The sequence below is a fragment of the Cucurbita pepo genome, chromosome 3 (genome assembly GCF_057944985.1).
Source record: "Cucurbita pepo subsp. pepo isolate OVF chromosome 3, ASM5794498v1, whole genome shotgun sequence".
NCBI classification, from domain to species: Eukaryota; Viridiplantae; Streptophyta; class Magnoliopsida; order Cucurbitales; family Cucurbitaceae; genus Cucurbita; species Cucurbita pepo.
The window spans coordinates 1,650,139-1,674,642 of NC_141800.1; the positions used below are offsets into that span (position 1 = coordinate 1,650,139).

A 24,504-nucleotide genomic window follows, 5' to 3' on the forward strand; every position below is an offset into this window, starting at 1 on the left:
AAATCACCATTAAAATAAATTTTTGATTATAATTAATTAAATGAATACATTAAAAATATATTCTAATAAAAATTAATTAAATTAAAATATAGTTTAAAATTGTTATTAATTAAGTAGAAATTATACAAATTCTTGAAGTGACTTTTCATAAGTTTTTAAAATTTATTTTTTCAGTTCATTACTTTTAGAAAGTTGACTAAATTAATAAAAATAATTTTATAAATTTAATTTAACAAACAGCTTGCTTGGCTTCTTCTCAACTTCTTTTCATTTCTTTTAGGAGATTTTCTCTTCATCCCATCTGCCGATCCCCGACGAAGAAGGGATTCTTCTCACTCGCCAATGGAAAGCGTATCTTGCAGTGTTTTCCATTCCACTCCACCGAAATCCCCGTTTTTCTCGCAACCTCAGAGCTTCATTATTAGAAATTTTGATGGTTTTCTTCAAATTTATTGTTACAGAATTCGAGAAAGAGCAATTCCATGGAACTCACTTCTCTGATGAAGCTGATTTTCACATTGCTTCTCTGGTTGTGTTTCGTTTTACAATTCTCCTTCGCCACTCGAGTCCAACTCTGCGGTTTGTGCTTTCTGATTCCAATGCTTGTACTCCGATTCTTTGATGTTTGAAGGACTTTGATCATTTTCGAGAATTTTTGCGTTTCTTTCTGAATTTAGGTTTTGTGCGTTCGATTAAATAAGGTTCTGACTCTGGATTTGAATGCTTAAAAGTCAATGTCACTGTACTGTTGAATACTTTTTGTTTTTTGATCTCTTATTTTAAACATTGTTTCTTATATCATAGTTGCATTTCTGGTACTGTTTGGGACTGTTCATTATTATTATAGAGCTTCAGTTTGATGTGTTTGAAGGTGAATAGTGATGAACTGAGGGTGGATATGTGAGATAATTAGATTGTGAACTGATGGTTAGGATCCACTTCCAACAATATGCTTATGGCCCCCACCTCACTAATAACTTAAGAGCTTTGAGCCTAAACACTTGTAAATCCAAACATCTCGCAAGCTTTTAGGTAACCGTCGCACCCCGCTAGCACATATTGTCCTCTTTTTTGGGCTTCCCCTCAAGATTTTTATCCCTCAAAGTTTTTAAAGGAATAAATCTTAAAGAATGCTTTGTTCTTTTCCCCAACAGATATGCAATCCACCTCCCTTTAGGGCCTAGCGTTCTCGCTGGCACTCGTTTCCCTCTCCAATCCAATCGATGTCATTCTCCTCTCTAATCGATGTGGGATCTCACAATCCACCCTCTTCAGGTCCAACGTCCTCGCTGGCACACCGCCCAGTGTCTGGCTCTGATACCATTTTGTTATAGCCCAAGTCCACCGCTAGCAGATATTGTTTTATTCGGACTTTCCCTTTTGGGCTTCTCCTCAAGGTTTTTAAAACGCCGCTGTTAGGGAGAGATTTCTACATCCTTATAAAGAATGCTTCGTTCTCCTCCCCAACCTATGTGGGATCTCATAATCCACCTCCCTTCAGAGCCTAGCGTTCTCGCTAGCACTCGTTCCCCCCTCCAATCCAATCAATGTCGTTCTCCTCTCCAATCGATGTGGGATCTCACATTTTATCACCAGCATGGTGGCACCCATTGGTGTCTATTGAAGTCTGCCTTTGGTTCTTTAGTTTGATTGAACTTTGCTGTAATGGAATGCCATTTTGTGTTGATATACATATAATTGATATCTATTCTTCCACTGATGCAGATGAGACAGCTAAGTATGATATCATGGTGAAAGGAGTTCAGATATCTCCCAGCCCCATAGTTAGGGGTCGCCCAATAAATATGACCTTCAATCTAATTATAGGTACTCCTAAATTACTTGAAGATTCAATAATACACTGAACTTCTTTTCCTAGTTACAGGTCTTACATCTGCTTTAACAATTTCTATTCATGAGGACTAACTACCTTCCGTTTCTTCTATGGAGAATAATGAGTTCATGAGTTAGATTGAGGTTACTTCATATACTTGGGCTAAACTATCATTCAATGGTGAACATTGAACACAAATTGAGTCAATCATGTATGTTTTTTAGCTATTTTCTAGTATAAGGAGTTGAATCTCACTAATGAGCAGCTGGATCTTTAAATGGTCATAAACTTGCGTTGGTGTTTCCATTTGGACCGATTATGAGGTTCAGCTAAAAGATGACAAATTGTTTGAAAGTTGACTTTGCTTAGCACTGTTAACCTTCAGATTCGCCATCTTTTTTATGAATAAGCAGGATTAGAGGATACTTCTCTATCACTTTTGTTTTACTTCTAATTATCAACTGCCGTCCAATCTTTATTTATCCCTTGAGAGATAATGGTGTACCACCTTCGCTTCCTCTGTAGACAATCGTGCCTTACTACTCGTATATTATCCTTTGACACTTGGTTCGAACTTCAGCTAATGACAATAACCTTGTACACATGGCACAGGTAAGCCAATCATTGCAGGAAAAATGGTCGTTGACATTGCATATTTTGGGTGGCACATGTATAGGGACAGCCACGACATTTGTGTTGAGACGTCCTGCCCTTACTCGTTTGGTGATTTTGCACTCGCTCCATTGCAAACGCCTCTGGCATTCTTTTTACCGGTAAGTTACTACTCATTTCATGTTTACCACTTGTGTTTGTATTTTTCTTGTAGTTTCTGGTTTTTATTTTCCTAAAATAAGTTAAAAGGAACAAGGTTTTATCGTGCCTCAATTGATCTAGTAAAGTCAACTGTCGTCTTCAAAGGATACGTGCTCTACCTTCCATTTTCTACTTCAGAGCTCCAACTCCCAGTTATAGAAAAAAAAAGAGGCTTTCTCATCTGAAGAGGTTCATGATGACCTTATTATCCAAAGGAACTCGGATTGATCGGGACGAAAAATCTTAGATATATACACACAATCATTGATTTCTTTTTCTTTTAATTATCATGCACTCTAACTATTTCCTTTTCCTTGCAGGGTTCATATCATATGCAGATAACCGTTGTTGATGGAGATGATAACAAACTTGCATGCTTTGGCTTTGATTATGAATTGGTGATTGCATCACTATTTGGAGATAGCTAAGAGCTTTTATTTACTGATTATTCAGCAACTGGTCTTTGTATATATGAACCCTTCTAGAGCTTTGGCACTTTTAGATCTTTGTTTGTTCCACGGGCAGACAACTTTGTACTGACCATTTGAAGAACTTATTCACGAGAATGAGTAGTGAAAATCACACAGATTACTTTGTTCTTTGTAGATATAAAGTGGAAAGAGAAACAATGGAGTACCTCGCTCCGCACCACATTAAATTAAAATAAGTTTTACTACTTGAGGAAAGATTCAACATTTATATTTATTCTTGTTTTAATGTGATCATTGATGTAAAGAAGTTTCTTCCTATAGATGTTTGAATTCTTGAACTTGATATTGATACACTTTTTATCATTGATGTTTTCTAGTCTCTTATATGCCTAATTACCATAAAAAGTTTTGTTCTTCACTGAGCTGAGGATTACAAGACAGTACGGTAGAACCGATGGGAGAGGGACTTTGAACAGTATAGGCATGCATTTGTCCCCCGACGAATCATGAAGCTTGTCGAAAGAGCGAAAGCACAGAAGGTTTGTTTAGCCTCTGGCATTCACTCTTTTCACTTTGCTGCTTTTCTGGTGAGTATACCTAATAGGTGGGGTCTGGTTCTTTCTTCTTATTTGATTAGTTCATACCATGGTTGATGGACCATTGTTGGTGATGGGTCAAGTGTGAGTTAGACAGAGTTGCCTCTCTAAACAATGGCAACCCATGTCCCACGCTAAAGTCATAAATTTAGGCAGAACTCTGAAAGCAAACTAACAGCTTTTTTTTTCTTTTCTTCCAGACTCGACTTTCTAGCTATTGGAATCCAGAAGTGAAATGTGAGTTCAGATCTTTCTTCTATCTTTCCTGATAATAAGATGTCAAATATCACCCAACTTCTATTTAATGATGTGATAACAAGAAGAAATAGATCAAGGAAATGAAAGGAAGGCTGCTGAAGAAGATGAAGTTCTTTCCTTCCATTAACTCTTTAAAACAAGACCACTCTCTTCTGTCAGGCCCCCCTGAAAACCCTTGTAGCCAAATATGTGAAACCCCACCAGTAGTAGAATGTAGCATCATATCCCAACATTTTAGAGATCCAAGTGAACTCGAAATTAGTGTCAGCGACCGAAACCATCCCGATCCCTTCATAAGGTCCGAAGAAATATTGGCTACCAAACATGATTTAGAGGCTCCATGCTTATCAGACATGACTACCATGGAAACAAATGGTGGGCTCCAAGTGAAAGTGGACAATCATCAAGAACATTCATCTTTATTAGACTTCGAAGAAAGGTGCCCACCAGGAGGAAGCAAATCCATTATATTCTACTCGACAAGCTTGGGATGTATTAGGAAAACATTTGAAGAATGCAATGGTATTCGGTTCCTACTCGAAAGCTTCAAAGTGTTGTTCTTCGAGAGAGATGTATCGAAGCACTTGGAATTCAGGGAGGAGCTATGGGAAGTCTTGGGGAGCAGGGTGATCCCCCCGCGGCTTTTTATTAAGGGAAGGTACATTGGAGGAGCGGATGAAGTGGTAGGCCTGCATGAGCAAGGAAAACTAAGGAAACTGCTGGAAGGCATACCACTGGACTTGGCAAATTCATCTTGCTCTTGCTGTGCAAACACCAGGTTTCTGGTGTGCCCATGCTGCAATGGCAGTCGCAAGGTTCTTAAAGAAGACAATGACGACAACAACTCGTGGTATAATAGATGCACTGATTGCAATGAGAATGGGTTAGCCAAATGCCCCTTTTGCTGCTGAAAACACTACAATCTTCCCCATGTAACATCACTCACTATCTACTTCTATGTAAGTCCATATCTTCTCTCTTAGAATTTTCCGTTCGTTGGCTAGCTTTTAGAATTCGCTGACCGTGCTTTGTTCGAATTCTCGACTGCCATTGTAGTGTTTATGTAGTTCTTAGCTATCTACTTTCCCAGTAGACCATATGTAAACATAGAATTTCTAGCTACCAAAGCCACATTTTTTAAACTTTCTTTTCCTCCAACTTGTGGATTTTCAATGGAGAATTTCAAATAGCAGCAAAAACAGGATCATCCAAATAATTGTATATTTGTATCAAACTGATTGAGAATGATGATGGGCAGAGGAAGACAGCACATGGCTGCTTTGATAAAGGCCTAGAAAAAGCCATTGATTGATTGATATCAAAAGTTGGGAAGAAAAGTGTTGGGATTACAAGAACTTTATGTTAAAAGGGAAAAAGACAGCTTTTTTTCAGTGTTTTTCTTTCTTTCTTTTACCCTCCTCTCCCCTTTAGATTGGCAAGAAAAAAGAAAACTGGGGAATGGGGAAAAAGTACCATCAATCTTGCAGGTCAAATAGATTAAAAGTTCAACTACCAACCCTATTAGCCACTGATGAAGAAAAAACTGATATTAAATTATGAGTTCGATATCAATCTCCCTTTATGTCAAAATGAGTATGAGAAATGGTTGGATATAAGATTATGAGTTTGATTTGAAAAGTAATATTAAAACAAAAATAGGGAACTGTTTGAGAACTGCTGCTAAACATTGCCTCCCACTATGATTATTCCTTGTCATTTGGAGAAGCACAATAATTGTGGTGAGAGAAAAATAGAACTAAAACAAGTTGGAGAGGCTAAATATAGTTTGATAATGCACTAGAAAAGCCCAACACCTCAACACAGCCTCCACCGGCCTTTACTACCAGCTTTGCTGATAGGATACCACAAATGATAATGGAGCAACAAACAATTGTGATAAACTTATGAACCACAAATCAACAGAGCATAATATCTCATCCTCAACCACATCATGAACAGGGAATTGAAACCAGAAAAGGAAAGCAGGAGAAAGAGAGCTGATGTGATAATTCACAGGAAGATTACTCATTTATGCCAAAAGTAAGGTCTATGTCCATGGAAGATGATCAGACAAATTATAGGGAGATTAGATACCAAAAAGCAAGCAAAAAACACACAGACAGTTGCTCTTGACATTGCTGCTGCTACTGCTGCATACCTATACTATACTGCATGTCCATTCCCTCCTCTTTGTTAAGCTCTCAGTCACTTGCAAAAGGAAAACTAGTTAGATTAACCGACAATTCTAAATTTACATTTAAGCCTATGATGTAGCAGCAATGTCTGCTAGTAGTGTGGCATCGGGACTTTGTGGCATAGTGTTCGGATCTTCTGAGGCGTGAGAGGAGTCAGGTGAAGGTTGCAAAATCTGGGTGTAGTTTAGTTCGATCTGTAGTCGGTGGTGAAGCGGGGTTGATGCCATTAGACCCTTTTTGATATCGGCTTGCAGTTCCCGAATCGGGATAGCAGCCAAGAAGCTCTTGATGTATTCTTTACAGGATTCCTTCCCACGACACAAGACTTCATCTTTCTCCTTCATTGGTTCTTCAGGCTGTGAGGCTACGTTCTCTAGTGTCAAGCTCTCTTCCTTTCCACTGGCCTGTTGTTCCTTGGCCTCAACTATTTCTGCAACAGTCTGCTGATCGTTGGAAGTCTTTTCGCCAGCTGACTGGTTAGTGTCGGGCATTTTACAGATTGTAGTGTTGTTGTCAAATTTCAAGATGTAGGCCTGATTGCATCCTTCATAGAGCCTCTCCCCTAACGTGTCGATGATATAGTACGCGTCAGATTCGACCTTAAGAATAAAGAAATGGTCGTTCCAACTGACAACATAAACCTGTGGTTCACTGTCGTCTGGGCAATCTGTCACAGTACGGCTAATCTCATCCCATATGTTATCAAAGGACATGGCACCATGCAAAAATTCGAATCTCGCCTCATTTATGCCTTCTGGATGGAAAAAGCCAATGAAGGACTTCCTCTGAACCACAGACAGCGGTCGGATTTTGGCTTGAATGACCGTATCTAGATCAAAATGCTTGTCCGGGAATCGTTCCCGATATATTTCATTTTCACAGAGTTTCCTCCATTCTAACGAGCCATCTCTGATCAAACTATCAAATTGAGATTTTATAGGCATGAGATTTTGGCTGTTGTGGAACCAATCAGCAATAACAGCTACAAGAGCAGTGCATGCACTTTCACCCGCTGCCCGCTCGCTACGTTGATCAATAGAAGCAAAGAAGACCTGTGTTTGTAGCTTCATATGTCCATCACGGCTTACAATTTCCTTCTGCTCCCAAGTGCCAATTGCAAAATTATCATCCCCAAATTCAGAAACCGATGATCGATTCGCAGTTGAATCCTCCTCTGTCTTTTGCCACTGCAATAACCAACTTTAACTTAGCAAGAATTGTAGAAAAGAAACAGACTATCGAGATATCGATTAAAAGCTTGGTAGACATTCCTCATTATCATTATCGACACGTACATAATCTGTATATGATTGCAGAAATCTTACCCCAAGACCAAGAGATTCATCAGAGCTGAGCTGCCTTCGATCATGATCAATGTCGTCACCACCTTCTTCGCCATAGGCCTTCTTCAACAATGGCTCTCCTTTTGCCTTGGGAGATCTAAAACTTAGTTTTCTCTTCCTCCATGGCAACAGGCCACGCTTTGAACTCTGTGGCAAAGGTTGTTCAGAGGCTGAAGCAGTTGAATCCTCCATGCTCGAGCAGCCCACATCTGATTTTCGATTACTATAGTAAACTAAATTTTCGTCACCACCATTGATCTTCATATCAGAGTAATGTGATCCTCCAGCATAATTTGCATAGGCCAGAGTGCCATAACTAAAGGACTTCCTTATGTTAGTATCCTCCTTCCCTTCATCTGTTTCCCCTTCCTCAATGTCATCAAAGGAATCAGAGTCGAACGGGTAGCAAGACTCACCATCCTCACTCTTGGCAGAACACCTCCCCTCACTGCCCTCTTCTTCATGGCAAGCCTTTTTTGCCTTTCGGGTCGACACAAACTCCGTAAAAATCTTTACTTTCCTGAGGCCAGCTTTAAGAGCAGAGAGCTCATCTTTTTCTGCTGGGACATTATCTCCTGACCAGGGTGGAGATGGAGCCGGGGCTACCGATCTCTGTACAGGCTGTGATACAACTTGAGCAGTTCTTAGCTCCAATAAGTTCAGCGATATCTGTACAATCCACCATAAGAAAAAAACATGTGAGATAACAACAATTTGAGTGGGGGGAAATAGCATCAAATATTTCGAGGAAACAGGAAGATACGAACCCAGAGAACATGACTGGTCTCAGTAGCATTTGTGGATGGATTAAGGGGTATCGTCAATTCGAGCTCTTTTTGTTCAGCCACAGAAACATATTCAGACAGATTAAGCGATGCTGATCCAACAACCTGAACTTTGTTTTTCGACCCTCGATTTAAGCCCTGAGTAGGGAGGGAAAGAAAACGAAGGTTCAGGTTCACGTTCAAGTTCACTATCGACCATTACTGATAATTACTCACAGCAAAGACAGAGAATGGGAATTCATCAAGTTCATCCATATAAATCTCATGTCAAGGACAAAACCAAACAACAATAGGAAAGAAACATTGTCATCCATAAGATCCTAGCAAATCTACTAGAAACCCACTATTTGCCTCATTTTCAGCATAAAACATTCAAAAGAGTACAAAGAAACAAAATCCAGAAACTCACAAAATCACAAGTTACAAAGGTCAACTCCCTTGATGAATTCAACTACCCTTTAGAAAGAACCATATCTTAGTTTCAGACTCTCAGCTAAAGCCTCTTCAAAGGCCATAGAAAATATTAGAATTCTACATAAAAGAACTGAGAGCTCGCAAACTATCTGAAATGGCGAAAGATCACCCATTATTGCTTCCATTCAGTACAAATCTTAAGGAAGAAAATACCCAAAAAGTGAAAATTATAATCGCAAGAAAAGGAAAAACCAGTCTGATAGGAAAAGCTAAAAGATGAATAGCCAAAATCCAGAAAAACCCAATGCCGTGAACCACAAAAAGTAGGCAAAGATTGAATCGAGGACAACAAACAACAAAAAGACCCAAACTCAAACTCAAACTCACATTGAAGGCAGAGAAAACGATCTCCCATGGATGAAACACATTCTCCTTGTAAGCAGAGAAAGTACAAACGCTCTGAAACTCTTCATCCCACTGAGCGACACCGTTCTGATCCAACCCATCGGCCTCCTTGGTGTAATTTCTCTTCACCGCCGTTCTCCTCAATGGACTCAAAGCCATTTTGGGGCCCTTCCATTTGACCTCGACCGTCAATTTATCAACCCCCTCCTTTCCATCTCGCGGCGGATCAAGCCCTTCGAGTCTCTTCACCGCAAGCCTCACCTCATACTTCCTCGAAACAAGCGGCGGCCATGGCCGCCACTTCATCATCTTCACTACCATCAGTTAATGCAAGAGAAGAAAAGATCCTGATCCTATTGAACCCCCAACAGAAAAACAACAAAAAGGGGCACCGAGAATTAGGGGGAAATTCAGCCCCAGAATCTTCCAAGAAACAATTAACGAAACCCCTGATCAAACAACGCAAATCCGGGGAAAAAGAAATTGTGGGTTCGTGATTATAAGAAGAAAGGGAAAAGAAATTGAGAGAAAGAGAGTCGAACACTAAGCCGTTGGGTTTGGCTTTGAGATGTAATTAGAGAGACAGAGACAAAGGTAGGGAAGACGGGCAGTGGAAGTCATTTTATGGGGAAAGAGATAGAAGGACAGAGAGATTTATTATTATTATTATTTCTTTTTTCCTACAAATTCATAAATTTTGTTTTTTTTTTTCTTTTTCCCTTTTAATTCATGTGAGGGGAAAATAAATAACCATTTTGACCAATCTTAACCTTAAATAATTTTTTAATACATAATTTCTATTTTTAATATAATTTGTATCGAAAACTTAAAATATCCTAATAAATTTAATAATATTTTACAAGTAAAAATATAATATAATGCTTAAAATAATTTTTTTAAACTTAAATTTTAATATTACAATCTAATATTCTACGCCTAAATAATTATTTAATAAGCTAATCCAGTAGTCTACCATAGTATTAGGAGTTGGTGGGATCGAGAATATAATTATTGTTCTGGATCAGTTTATCTAATAGAGAAAAATATGTCTCCACTTTCTCTGTTATTCCTAGAATTCCTCGCTGACCAAAATAGTATTACAATTCTTCATTCTAAAAATAGTAATTATTTATCAATAACAAAAAAAAATGTCAAGATTTATTGGTCTAAGATTCTTAAGCTGATCGCTCTTTAGAATATTACAATTTATTGTTCTTTAGAATATTACCGTTCAAATTACGAGTGAAAATAAAGAAATCGCTAATAGCTCAAAATCGTCAACCACTAGTTTTGTACACTCGTCGACCAACCCACATTGGTAAAGTAATATTCTAAAAGAAAAAGGTTTATTATTTCTAAAAGAATTTACATTTTAAAAAACAATAAAACTTATTAATTGAAACCCTCGATTACCGGTTTGACTGGTTTCCGGTTAGATTGGTATATTTTGAAGGACTTGTTTGGGATAAGAGAGTATATTTCTCAATCAACAGTCATGGGTAGTTGACTTCTACAATTTTAATTTATTTAAGAAATTATAATTTTAAGGAAATTCAAAAAATTTGAAAAAAAAAAAAAAAAAACCTTAATGTCATTGTTAGACGAACATGACTCTTCACTGATATTGTCCACTTTGAGCATAAGCTCTCATGGCTTTGCTTTGAGTTTTCCCAAGAAGCCTCTCACCAATGAAGTCAGTATTCTTCACTTATAAACCCATGATCATTCCCTAAATTAGCCAATGTGAGACTTTCATCATCCAACCTAATACATAAATTATTTATTTTATTTTATAATTTTTTAAAATTGGTTTTGTGTGTTCCAATGTCAAATGAATTTAGGTGGGTGTATTGTGCTTCATCTTGGCTTTGCTTTCTGAGTCAGCAATAGGTAATAAATAAATAAATAAATAAATATATATATATATATATATATATATATATATATATTTGGCTATTATTAATAATAATATTTTTTTGGTTTCTTCTTATTGGGTAAGTGAGGGAATTTCCCAAAGCTTAGTGGGGCATATGTGCAAATATTTGGACTGCACACGTGCAGGTCATAGGATGGCACGTGGGTATTGTTTTCAAAAGGAATGGTTTGGAATCTAAGAAGATTTTTCAAGACTGTTTTGCCCCTTCCTTCCCATGTGAGACAACCCTTTGCCCAATTGGCCAATCGGGATTTTACAGGTTGGCATTTTCTTTTTTAGATTTTTTTTTTCTTTTTGAGTGCCTTCAAAGTCGGGCAAGTTATCATCTTTTATCAAGCCCAAACAACCATGCTCGATACACTTCCATGATTATAACGGTTAATTATCATTTCAAAAGTCGACAGTTCAATCTTTCATTTTTATAATTTTCTAATTAAAAAATAATAATAAAAGCTTGAAATCATAAATAATAAATATATTTTAATAGAAGGATTTAATTTTTTTTTTCTTTTTTAATAACAAATATAAAATATATATATATATTAGTAAAGTGCATGCGTCACACTAGCAAAATGGACGGTCAAACAATAAAATTGACCAATTTCGTTATATATTTATTATATAAAAAATTATCCCTAAATTTGTAGGGTCCACTTTTTTTTGGATAAAATTAAACACATACCGTTGGATTAACCGACCAAATCAGTTTAAACTAATCCGACCAACCACGTTCTTAATAGTTATATTTTGAAATTTCAGTCAGTAAATAGATATATTGAATTTTTTCAATATAAAATAAAAAAACTAACACTAAGTAGATTGAAATATTATTCTACTCCTAAATTTGAGTTTATTTTTTATTTTTTTAATTTTTTATTTAAATCATTAAACCCGAATATTAATTTTATCTCTAAATTTTAAATAAAAGTTTATAAAGGCTAGAATGCATTATACGTGCATCATACTGTTCATACCTAAATAACCACTTATAGAATAGGAAATAAATGTGGGGTTTTAATGAAAGTTTGACATACTAGAGTAACACGTGGTATACACATTTTAGCGCTATTAAAACATTAGTATATAGATCATAAACCAAATATCTCAATATAAAAATAATTTAAATCATTACTAAATTATAGTTGTACTAACTTTAATGACATTCATATAAAATAAAAAATAAAAAAATGCTATTTTAATTTAAAAAGTCAAACTTTTAGTTAATGGAAATAAAACCTAACCAAATGCTTGTAAGACCTGAGGTGTGAGGAGAGGATATTATTAGGATTTGTTAGGTTGCATAATCTATGCCAATTAAATTAATTTTATAATAATAATAATAATAATATTATTATTATTAAATATTTTAAATTATTTTCTTAAATTATCCACCGCCCTTTTCAAGTTGGAACTCCATCTCAGCGACCGGTCGGTTCAATTTATTTTCCTAATTTCAGTGATGTCATTCCCACTTACCAAATTACATTATAAATTTATTATTTAAAAATCCTTTTTTTTTTTTAGTATTTTATTATTTATTTAGAATATAATATCAATTTGAATATTATTTAAATTATTTAAATTATATAATTTTTAATTTTTTATGTTTAATTCTTGTCCTAAACATGAAAGTGGCGTGATTTCTAGTGGCGAACCGTGAGGGGGAAAAGAGACGTGGGAGGTGGGCCCCACAGAACCGAGAAAAGGCACTCTGGACAAAGCTGGCCACGAGTTTTACAAAGTGGACGGTGGGGTCCACATGTGACATGCCAGACCAATACTCAGCTTCCACGTTTTAGGTTCCTAAATAGTCCTGATTGGATTAGCCTAACAGTTGTTGCCACATCGGATTATTGGAGTTGACTCATTCCTTACTCTTCCAACTCACCACCACACACTTGAAAGTCCCATTGTATAGAGACCCTGATAATTACGTGTTTCATTTATCCGTTATAAATTATAATCTTTTAATAATGGTTGGTTTTTCTAATACCCATACAAAATAAATAAATAAATAAATAAATAAAATATTATGTTATTTCCTTGAAAAAAAAGGCTTTTATTATATTGCTTGACACGTTCAGGGTTAATACTATATTTAAAAATATGTCATATGATATATTTGATGCATTTTATATTTAAATATTTTCGGAATAATTATAAATAAAATAAATTTTAATAGTTTTTAGGTGTTTTGAAAAATGGGTAATTTAAGAAAATAAAATAAATGAAGAAGATATTTTGTGGAAATGTTAGGGGGGAGACAAGACAAGCTTAGGGGAGCAAAGGCAATTGCCAGGTAAATGCCTATAAATTTGGAATCCAAGTAATAAGGCCACCATTATATTGCTTGTGTGATGTGGGGGTGTGTGTGTGACAAACAAACTTTATTGCTTCACTTTTGAATATTTGAATATTTGAATATTTTGTGGTTCCTCAAATGGGTTTACACAATAACCTAAATAATTAGTGTTGCCTTTTAAATTGGGGTCAAAAGTTTCCTTTTTGTCACACCCCATTACCCCATTCAAAACACCATAATCATAATTCCGAATCTAGATTATTCGATGGTTTTGATATTCTTGGACACCTGATGGTCCTGACATTCTCCCGTATCTACTGTGATATGGTCAGGTTACCTACTCCTTAAATCCAAGATTTGGATCAGAATTCGAAATCGATTTATTTGGTACCTCATGGCCCTGACATTCCCCTGTATCCCCTGCGATGTGATCAAATTACCTACTCCTCACTTCTCAAAAGTGAAAACTATTCTCACAAACCAAACTAAAAGATCACCCACCATAGAATTACTTCAAGTAAAACACGTTTAATTATGAAGTTTCTATGAATGAGCCACTGACAATGAATGTGCACCTTGTTGATATAGATATTTTTTTTTTAACTTTTCTTAGTTATCTTATCTTCAAGATCGCTCTCATTCGGATGTTTTCTCAACTCATTTATGTACTTCCCATTTACTCGAATGTCACATTTCAAATGTGATGTCAGAGGCTTTTAGTCCGGTCTAGAGTTCAAACTTCCAAGCCATATTTGTGGAAGGAAACAATAATAATTTTATTTTATTTTTAAAATTATTACAATATTCTACCCACTTTCAAATAGAGAAATTGGGCCCATAAACCAAACCTCATAAATGGGCCTTCTTGGCGCGCCTTTGTGGAGGGTAAAGGCCCAATAAAATAGCCCTGTCGTGAATATAAATAGCTCGAGTTTGTTTTCTCATGAATTCAATATAGATATTTCTTCTATGGGTCAAATTCAAAGAAATCCCTAAACCCTAAATTAAATTAAAAAAATGAATTTTCAAATGAAAATTTAGTAAATGTTACGATTTAAATTTAATGATTACTGGAACAACCCGCTTAATAGTTTTTCAAAATTAAAGTTGGAGGGTCGATGTAAGATCCACATCGATTGGAGAGGAAAACAAAACATTACTTATAACGATGTTGAAAATCTTTCTCTAGTAGATGTACTTTGATATCATGAAGCTGATAGAGACAAAATCTCTTCAAAATAAAGTGAACAATAAATCTTGTCACCCTAAATCTGATTTGGACAATAAATTTACCTTTATTTTGAATTTTCGAAAATAGGGATATAAATACACACAAACCAACCAAACTGACAGGTGTATTTGCAAGTTCGTTTGGATTTGTCAGAATTCTTAAGCTCCAAGCTCTGTGAACGACGATTATCCATAAGTTTGTTGGAATTAAATTGGAAGGGACAGTTGAATACAGTTGATTGTTCAGAATTGATTTCTGCGTAAGGACAAAGGCAACGACGTGACCATCATTCGGCTCCATCGAATCTTACGAACCCAGTGCTCCGCGCCAAGTCACCCCTTCCTTTTTCCTTCGCCAAATTAGTTTTCTTCAGCACCCATCTCCTTGATTTCCTCCAAACCTCTTACCCTTCATCAATTTACTCTGTTTTTATTCAACCCCACCTCGAAAATGGCTGTTTTCAGCCATTTTTTCTAGTTGTTACCATGGGAGATGGGTTAACTTAACGTATTCAAACAACCCTTCTTCGGTTTCATACGTTTCTTCTTCTTCTTCTTCTTCTTCTCTTTCTCTCTCGATCTGTACCCTTTTTTTCACTTAGTTTTTTGGATTCGATTACTTCTTGAAACCTGTGGCGGTGGAGGGAGTTGGTCCCAAGGGCAAAACGAACGCCTGCCGCTGACCCTGTTTCTGGATTTGCTCGTATCAGCTGTCTTTGTCTCCTCACCGATGTGATTTGTATGGAATCTTATTGAGATCTGCGTTATCTGTCGGGGAATTTTATCAGGTATCATTCTGGACGAGTTGAGATGTTTATATATGATGACTGATTGCTCTTCAAATAGCTTCAATAGTGCAGAATTTGGACTGTTTTTACTATAGTTTCATCTGGGTACTTCCCCTTTTTCTTGCATTTCTGAGTTCTGTCTTTTGGTTTAGCTGGCAACCAATAATTTGGATGATTATCAGTTCATATCACTTGCTTACTGTTCTTTATTTTCGATGCATTACCCAAACCCTGAAGCTTTTGTAGATCTTTGAAATTAGCTTTTATTTGAACCATGATTTTTGTGTTGAATACGTGCATATGGATTTCTTTTGATCTTTTGTGAGTTATATTCATTGTTTTATTGGTTGGTATGAATGTCTTTTGATCTTAAGTAGCATGAGCGATTCTTTCAATGGACTCTTATTTGTTAATATGTGTAAAGTATTTAGAGAGTTCTTTTGAGTTTAAGAAACACTTAATAAGCTAGATTCCTATGAGCTTGGTTGCTAGCATTTTGGAACTTTGCAAGATCTCGGTTACGATTTCTTTGGTAATTTGCATGTAATCGTCCTCTTCGCACGGACCCGATTGTTATTTGAAGTTTTTTATATGTTCTTAAATGTACTTCTTTTGCACCATCTGATGTCAACAAGGCATGCCATAAGTTCAAATGCTTTGTTTAAAGTATTTACAATCAATCAAGTTTGAATATGGTATTAAGGCTTCAATAAACATGTGGTTAGATGCCTACTGATTGTGCATTTTCCCTGTTTTGTTTCAATTTCTTGAGAAAAGGAAAAAAAATTCAAATGCAATATGGAGAAAAGGAAAAGAATCACACAGTACAGGGAGAGGCTAGACAAAACACTCGCATCTACCGACCTGACAACCCAGGAGTCTATCAAGTCCCTTGTGTCTAATCAACTTCGTCGTTTGGATTCGAAACATGGAACTGAAGGTTGGTGATGGACTGATGGGTCAGGATGTTTTGGACAATCTTGAGCTTCTGTATGTCTTTGTCGTGTTGGTTTAGCCATCCATTTCTGGAGGTTCTAATCTTTCTTTTGTATGTTGAAGGATGTAACGAAAATGTAGTAGCGAGAAGAACCGCTGAAGTATCGAATTTTCTTGACATGTTGAGGAGTGCTTCCAGTAATGGTAGCAGCAGAGCTTCTGAGACGGTGCATTCTGAATGGAAAGTATGCTATGCTCATATTTCATCTTCATTGTTTCTGTTGTTTTTGATATTCTGGGGGATAGCTTGTATGTTTCCATGCAATATGCAACGTTTTGAAGCTTTGACAAGCTGTATCGTTGTTGCTGCAACTTGTTCGTACTCCTATATTTCAGGAAATGTTAAATTTTTCGGTTCATAGCAGTTGGATTCTATGATTACTTAAAATCTTCAATATTCCAGACAAAGCACGATGATGAAGAGTTTCGGGTTATGTATCGTGAAGGACCAAAGGGCGCTCCGTATCATACATTGCTTGTTGAAGGCTTTGTAGATGGGCCTGTTGATGTTTGTAAGTGTCACTGACAAACACTTGACTTTATCCTAAAAATTTTAAGCTAAATCACATTTAACCTCAATGTGATTGATGTTCATGGACACAACTCCAACCAATTTGTCTGCAGGTTTGTGCACTTCCTGGGAGTCTGAATTGTATAAGAGATGGTGAGCATAATCCTTTATCTCTTATGGTTTCTTGGTCAGCCATAGCTGAACCGCTAAGCAATGTGACGTTTGTACGAGTCTTAGTCACTTGTTTCCTGTTTCGAATTCTCTCCATCAGGTGGCCTCAATTTAATCTGCCATCTTTCAAAATTCTCACCAGCAAATGTCTCGAGAAAGTACGGATCAGTGAACAGATCGCGTTAGTAAGGTTTGTCTAGCTATACTGTCAGCACTTACACACACACACACACTCATGGATATCAACCTTCTTCATTCTATTTTGAAATACTGAACTATTAATGTTTTTGAAAGCAAGGGTGAAGGTTTCATGGCCGCTGTCGACCAGGGAGATCATTGTGCACTACTTTTTGTTCGAGTACTTTCAGGATGATCTTGTCGTTGTTCTTCTGAACTCGGTAATTATTTCAACAAGATTATGCACTTCTAGACCTTCTAAACCGAGGAAATTGTTGTGCACTACTTTGGCCTAAATTCTAGATTGAAATCTGAATACAAAGATCTTTGTTCATTTCAGATATCTGATCTGGACAGTATTGATATAACTACTCATGGATTCACCAGGCATGCTATCCCGGACCCAGAAGACGTAATAAGGATTGATGTCGTGGGAGGCTTCACTATACAGAAGGTGTCTGATACTCGGAGCTACTTCCGGTGAGAAGTTTCATTCTCTCTTCTATCGTTGACATTAATTTACTAAGCCTAGCTATCTCCGGATAGAGGTTGTAATGCATGCTGGGCTGTTAAAGAACTTGAGTATTAAAATTTTCATCCATCTGCTGTAATGCACCACTATGGGGCTTGGAAAGGAACCTATCTCGAAAATTTATTGTCCTGGAAGGGATCCTTTTTTGCTACCTTGTCCATATCATATGGAACTTGAACACTGAAAAATCTTGCAGGACAATAGCCAACATGGATATGAAGCTGGATTTTGTCCCTCCATCGCTCATAAACTTTGTCTCAAGGCAACTCATTGGCAGTGGTTTCCGACTCTATCAAAAGGTTATACATTTTTCGAACTCAATATAAACAGGAACTAATCATCAAAAGCATAATATTTGTCGCTCTGTTTTTATAGATCTCGTTTTCAAATTACCAATATGAGATCCCACATTGGTTGGAGAGGAGAACAAAGAATTCTTTACAAGGGTGTGAAAACCTTTCCTTAGCATACGCGTTTTAAAACCTTGAGGGGAAGCCCAAAAATGACAATATCTACTGGTGGTGTGCTTGGACTGTTACAAATGGTATCAGAGTCAGACATTGGGTGGTGTGCTAGTGAGGACCCTGGCCCCCAAGAGGGTGGATTGTGAGATCTCACATTGGTAGGAGAAGGGAACAAAACATTCCTTATAAGTGTGTGGAAACAAGGGAAAGCCCAAAGAGGACAATATCTACTAGCGGTGGACTTGGACTGTTACAAATGGTATCAGAGCCAGATATCGGGCGGTGTGCCAGCAAGAACGCTAGCCCCCAAGAGGGTGGATTGTGAGATCCTACATTGGTTGGAGAGGGGAACGAAGCATTCCTTATATGGGCGTAGAAACCTCTCTCTAGCAGACACGTTTTAAAACCTTGAGGGGAAGCCCAGAAGGGAAAGCCCAAAGAGTACAATATCTACTAGCGGTGAGTTTGGACCATTACAAATGATATCAGAGCCAGACATCAGACGGTGTGCCAGCGAGGACGCCGGCCCCCGAAGAGGGTGGATTGTGAGATCCCACATTGGTTGGAGGGGGGGACGACGAAACACTCCTTATAAGGGCGTGGAAACCTCTCCCTAGCCTTGAGGGGAAACCCAGAAGTAAAAGCCCAACGAGGACAATATCTACCCGGGGTGGTGAACTTGGATTATTACTATTTGGTTTGACCAAGCATACTCAAATAATTCATTTGTAAGAGGTTTGGGAACTTGTAGAATAACCTTCAAATTTTACCTGAGATGCAAGTATTCCACTCTTATGTTCCACCGTCGTCTTAACATTCCAATTGTCAACAACATTGCAGGTAGTGGCTTCTATGTTCAAATCTGATGAAGATTTTAAGAATGCCTTGAAAGACCCACTGTACACTCGTATAAATGAAGCTCTCTACGGGAGGAATCAACAAGATAAGGTGTTGGAAGAAAATGAGCTCAGTTTTCAAATCGATCAAACTGGAATGCATCATTTTCAAGAGGTGCATCTGGAAAACTCGACCGAAGAGTCGCAGGAGAACTCGATGGAAGATGAGAAGGATCATGTCATATACGATGCAAACGAGCCCACAAAAACTGCCATGGAAATTAACGAGATTGAGGAGGAAGAGTACATAGAAATTAGGCACGATGAAGACGAAGATCGAGATAAAGATGCCATTTTAGGAAGAAGTATTGCAGAAAAATGTAACTTGGAGGATCAAAGAATCACTAAAATCAGTCCAGAGGTGGAAAAGGCTCTGAAAACTTTAGACGACGCCATTTATATGATGAGGAAACGTAGATCCAATACTGAAACAAAGGCTGCTTCATGCTTGAGTGATGAAAAGCCTCCGGATATAGAGAAGGATACTGGAAAGAACTCGAGTACTTCGGAAGACAGCAACGTTCATCCGAAAGTCGAGCTTTCTGCTAGTTTGTCAAAGAACAAAACCACTGAGAGAGCTTCAAATGAACCAGCTCGAACTAGTTCTAACCATAGTTCCAGGTAATAGTTTTGACTAAATCACTCCATTTTCTATGACGTGATCATAATGAATGCTTTCAAATGATATCTGAATCAGATGGTTTCTTGACATTATTGAGTATGTTTCTGAAGCATCATGTTCATTCTCTGTTATATATATGGATCATACCATCTTAGTTAAACTAATTCTATGGGGGTATTATATAGCTGTTGTTATTGTTTAGCCATGACGAACTTTGTAGGCCGTAACTCTCCTTCGAGCTGCCTTCCTTGTGAAAATCCACTGGGTCGACCCGAAAGGCTGAATTCCATGGTCGAGGTTATATCAGCCCAAGTCCACCACTAGTATATATTGTCCTCTTTGGGCTCTTTGGGCTTTCCCTTTCGAGCTTCTCCTCAAGGTTATTAGGGGGAGGTTTTCACACCAATGCTTTGTTCTCCCCCCCAGAGAGGAGAACGAAATACCCTTTATAGGGGTGTGGAAACATCCCCCTAAAAGACGCGTTTTAAAAACCTTGAGGAGAAACTCGAAGGGGAAAGCCCAAAGAAGACAATATCTGCTAGCGGTGAGTTTGGACTGTTACAGGTAAAGACCGTTTGAACGGTTGCCAAAGCAATATCATGTGATCCAAGAAAAAAACGTGAAGTCTAGACTTAAGCTATTACGATATTGTTGTGTCAAATTCAATCGGTTGTTCTATGAGATTAGCTGAGTACGTACATTGATTTAGACAAAGAAAAGTGATCCATTTTAACTGAGAATTGTATTGCAGGCGTTTAGGATCATCAAGTTCTTTGTCCAAGGATGTCAACCACAACAAAATAGTTCCAGCATCTCCGGAACAGAAAATTTTACCCCTTGCACCTGCTGAAGTTAACCACACAGTGTCGAGTTTCATCAAACACGGACCGACCAGAAACCCGAATTCGAATCAAAGTTCAGATTATCATGTTAAGCAACCGACCGGTGAGCGTAATGGCGTCGACAAAATCAGCGAAAACACAGTGGAGAGGTACGTAAGGAACAGAAAAACCCGATACTGGTGCTTTCCGGGCAGTCCGGTGGGGCTTAAGAAAGGAAGGAGCTGAAATCTAGTTGAAGATTGAAGCAGAAATGGCAAAAGCTTTTCTGAAGAAGCCACCCTCAACTCATGATTTAACGTTAAGATACCTTAGCTTTCTTACTTTTAAGTGATTTTAACTCATAATAAATATTTGTATAACTTGACTCGTTAGTATTTTGATTTTATTAGGTACGACCAAGTGCAATATTTTCTAAGATGATACGGAATAATAGGTCTTGATCCGGAGATTTCACTCCTACAATGAATAATCACATATTAGATAGCTCGTCAAACTCGATGACACCTCTGTAATTTTGAAATGTTTATAAATATCGAGATAATATTTCTTTTAGCAAAGAATTGGGAGTTCCAAGCTCACGAACTCTAACAACTTGAGTCTAACACTTGTTTTTTACTGTTACAGATAGTCGTAACCTCACGGTTTAGAATGCATCTATTAGTGTGAGATTTTACTCTCTAACTAACGTGGGATCTCACCATCCACCATCTTAGAAGTCTAAAGTTCTCGCTGAAACACCGCTTAGTGTCTAGTTTTATACCATTTATAACCGTTGCAGACCACCACAAATAGTACCTATTGTCAGTTGGTTAAGTATAGCCGTGAGCCTCAAAAGAGAGATTTTTCATTCCTTCTCTATTCTCGGACAAGCAATTCTAACACCACTCTAAAACCTCGTTAAACCCCGGGAGAGTGGATTCGGTTCCAAACAAATCGGACCGATTCTTCTTCCAATGTCGAAGGCGAAGCTGCGATCTTCACTTCTCGCCGTTCTGCGCTGCAATACAACTCACTCATCCGCCATTAATTACCAAAATGTTTCGAATTCGGCTCTATCAGCCCAAATTCCGTCTAATTGCATCTCACTCTCGCAACTTCCTTCCACCGCAGAATGCTTTCGGCCGTGGCGATCCTCTAGATGTGAATTTCTCAACAATCTCAGGTTTCCCTCGAGGGTTTTTAGTTCTCGATCGGCAGAGGCGTCGGACCTGAAACTTAGGTGCTGGAATTGTGGCGCTGCGGCTCCAACGTCAGTGGTGTTTCTGGTGTGTGATTCTTGTCGGAGCATTCAGCCTTTGGACCAGTCGGTGGATTATTTTCAGATATTTGGCTTGTAAGTGCAAGGAAAAACAAGAATTTATTGTTCTTTCTTAACCTATTTTAATATTGTATTGGTAGCTGAGAGAATAACTAGATGATGGAATTTGATTATCAACTGATTATGGGAAGGGATGAAGGATTTGAACTTAGGGCTTGATGGGTCTGTTAAAATTCTTTTGGTTCCAAATAGAATGAAAAAATTCTGATGCATCAATTACAAAGCTTCTCTTTCTCTTCATTTTCTGCTCTGTTCATATTGCCTCTGAGTACTCAAAGTCCAAGGAAACTTTGGCTTATGGTTTTTTAATTTCGAGAACATTGATGTAATCCACCCGTCATGTTTCTTTCCTTGAACCTTCCGCCTCATTTACTGGAGGGCATATGGGATCCTTCTCTGACTCATTGCTAGTAGGTGGGAATTATTGAAATGATGTATAATTAGTATTCCTAAATCTTTTTCCAGGGAAAAGGAGTATGAAATTGGAGATGTCAGTCTGGAGAGCCAGTATAAAGATTGGCAGAAGAAATTACATCCCGACTTAGTTCATTCAAAATCAGACGTCTGTCTCATTTCATCTTTGAGAAGTTTGGTAATCTTTTAGGCTCTAATTTTCCGTTTCTTGAGTTTTGTAGAGAGAAAGAGAATATGCTGCTGAACAATCTGCTCGGGTGATCGATGCTTACCGCACTCTTAGTAAGCCATTGTCGAGAGCAATATATATTGTAAGTATGCTGTCTACCTTATCATCATTATTAATTTTTGTATCTTATTTGTGTTCTAAATGCCATGCTATCATCGATTTCTACCTCTAGTTACTTGAAGTCATGTGATGATTTAAGCTGGGTAATTGGAATGAAACATTCTCAGGAAATTTCTTCATACCAAGTTTCCTTAATAATAGTTCCTTTGCAACCCCATCCCACTTACATTATACATGGAAGTGATGGACCAACATGTGATGGTAACTAGAACTGAACCAATTGATTGAGCTTCTTCATAATAGTTGTGCTTTGAAAGAATTGTTTGCAACTATTTTATATGCTTTTGGTATTTTGGAGTTAAAAACGTCTCATGTTTGAGTTTTGATGCACTGGGTGAAGGTTGTTTTCCCATTTTTGCCTAAAGGGGCAGAGCATATCACTCAATTATAGGCTCAGGCATTTGAGTCCTAGAACGGGCATGGGATTGTTTGTAAGGTCTAAATGGAAAGATGTGGAGACTGCACTCTTAAGCATAATCCTAAGTGATGTTTAGTGTTGGGATCAAATAACATTTCCTCATGTGAGATCCCACATCGATTTGGGAGGGAAACGAAGCATTCCTTATAAGGGTGTGGAAACTTCTCCCTAGTTGACGCGTTTTAAAACTGAGGCTGACGGCAATATGTAACGTGCCAAAGCGGACAATATTTGGTTTATTTCCTACTCGGACTCTTGAATAAACACTATTAGAAGAGAATATCGGTTTATTTCCTACTCGGACTCTGTAATTTGATGTTTGTGATCTTGGTTTATATGCATTGTGTTTATGGCATCTGCAATCTAGAATATCGGTTTTAATATTTTCTCGACTTCCTTTCTAATTTCCAAATTATCTACATTCTACAATATTTGGTCTTCCCCTCCAATGAGCTTGTAAGATTATATTGCCATCCTTTTTCAGCTGAAGCTTGAGGGTTTAGATGTCAATGAAGAGGATACAATATCTGAACCAGAGTTGCTAAATGAGGTAACTAGTAAGAACCTAAGTTCGACCCAGTCTGAGTTATTCAGTTCTATGAGAGCTTTTGGCTTTCTGTTTGTAAAAGCATTTTATGAGATCATTTCATAGATCATGATAAGAAACTCATGCTCCTGATTTTCAATGCTCAGACTGCAAGCTTATGTTCTATTTACAGTTGATTTATATAAAGTTACCAAACCCTTATTGCAGATTATGGAAATCAGGGAAGCTGTAGAAGATGCATCGGGATCTCAGGAACTAAACCAGATTCAGTCACAGGTGCTACTCGGGCACTTGTTCCGATTATTGTCGTTATTGTTTTTCTTCTTTATACATACACAAATTCGGGTGGGAGATTGGAGGAGTAAGTTGCATTTAAAGAATTAAAGAGCTTTTTATGATTACTTAACCTGTTTCATCTGCCTTCTTGTTCATCTAGATGCAAGAGAAACTAAATCATTGGTCTAACACATTTGCGAAAGCATTGCGAAACCGGAACTTCGACGATGCCATCTCGTCTATCCAGCGAATGACCTACTACGAGCGGGTGAAGGAAGAAATTACAAAGAAGCTTTAGTGCAGGAGGTATAATCCATGGAAGCACTAGGTGTAGAATTCAATCTTTATCTACCTCTTGAAATGATTGCTCATATCTCAGTTTTTTAGCACTTAAAAGTTCATAGATTGCTGGTTAATATTGTAGCTGTGAGTAAAAATTTCATATCAGTTTTGTGATTCTGATGTTGCTGAATGCTGGCAATCTCAGTGTGTATCAATAAGGAGACAGAAATTAAGAATGCTAAGAAACAGCCTACATACAATAAATACTCATTAATCTGTCTTGTTTGAGAAATTTTGTGGGCTTATTACAAAATTTTCTATTTATTTTTGTAGGAATTTTTCGATTATAAAGTATACTC

General features: G+C 37.4%; 5 protein-coding genes across 7 annotated transcripts; 4 read left to right on the plus strand and 1 right to left on the minus strand.

The window, feature by feature from the left end:
• The first annotated feature begins 248 nt into the window (after positions 1-248).
• Positions 249-3,233, plus strand: LOC111791686 (Immunoglobulin E-set superfamily protein). The gene is made up of 4 exons (XM_023673135.2): positions 249-579; positions 1,726-1,827; positions 2,447-2,607; positions 2,968-3,233. The coding sequence occupies exons 1-4, from the start codon at positions 483-485 to the stop codon at positions 3,073-3,075; spliced, it is 468 nt and encodes a 155-aa protein (XP_023528903.1). The 5' UTR covers positions 249-482; the 3' UTR covers positions 3,076-3,233.
• A 137-nt stretch (positions 3,234-3,370) lies between these two features.
• Positions 3,371-5,090, plus strand: LOC111791683 (Glutaredoxin family protein). The gene is made up of 2 exons (XM_023673131.2): positions 3,371-3,617; positions 3,875-5,090. The coding sequence occupies exon 2, from the start codon at positions 4,013-4,015 to the stop codon at positions 4,841-4,843; it is 831 nt and encodes a 276-aa protein (XP_023528899.2). The 5' UTR covers positions 3,371-3,617; positions 3,875-4,012; the 3' UTR covers positions 4,844-5,090.
• Positions 5,091-5,930: 840 nt separating this feature from the next.
• Positions 5,931-9,686, minus strand: LOC111791681 (uncharacterized). Its single transcript, XM_023673127.2, has 4 exons — positions 9,057-9,686; positions 8,238-8,393; positions 7,453-8,139; positions 5,931-7,314 (listed from the first exon to the last, which is right to left on the minus strand). The coding sequence occupies exons 1-4, from the start codon at positions 9,393-9,395 to the stop codon at positions 6,196-6,198; spliced, it is 2,301 nt and encodes a 766-aa protein (XP_023528895.1). The 5' UTR covers positions 9,396-9,686; the 3' UTR covers positions 5,931-6,195.
• Positions 9,687-14,668: 4,982 nt separating this feature from the next.
• On the plus strand, positions 14,669-21,042 carry LOC111791682 (uncharacterized). Of its 3 annotated transcripts, none has more exons than XM_023673130.2 (11): positions 14,669-15,330; positions 16,103-16,270; positions 16,390-16,511; positions 16,730-16,838; positions 16,951-16,990; positions 17,109-17,198; positions 17,307-17,406; positions 17,526-17,665; positions 17,914-18,016; positions 19,022-19,698; positions 20,451-21,042. In XM_023673130.2, exons 2-11 carry the CDS (start codon positions 16,129-16,131, stop codon positions 20,764-20,766), a joined length of 1,839 nt encoding a protein of 612 aa, XP_023528898.2. In that variant the 5' UTR covers positions 14,669-15,330; positions 16,103-16,128; the 3' UTR covers positions 20,767-21,042. The 3 variants fall into 3 exon arrangements, with proteins under 3 accessions (XP_023528898.2, XP_023528896.2, XP_086978338.1); XM_023673128.2 differs by having other exon boundaries at positions 16,108-16,270; XM_087122212.1 differs by lacking the exons at positions 14,669-15,330; positions 16,103-16,270 and adding an exon at positions 16,296-16,320.
• A 331-nt stretch (positions 21,043-21,373) lies between these two features.
• Positions 21,374-24,437, plus strand: LOC111791135 (DNAJ heat shock N-terminal domain-containing protein). The gene is made up of 6 exons (XM_023672357.2): positions 21,374-21,874; positions 22,325-22,421; positions 22,495-22,584; positions 23,525-23,590; positions 23,795-23,863; positions 24,024-24,437. The coding sequence occupies exons 1-6, from the start codon at positions 21,495-21,497 to the stop codon at positions 24,159-24,161; spliced, it is 840 nt and encodes a 279-aa protein (XP_023528125.2). The 5' UTR covers positions 21,374-21,494; the 3' UTR covers positions 24,162-24,437.
• Positions 24,438-24,504: the final 67 nt, after the last annotated feature.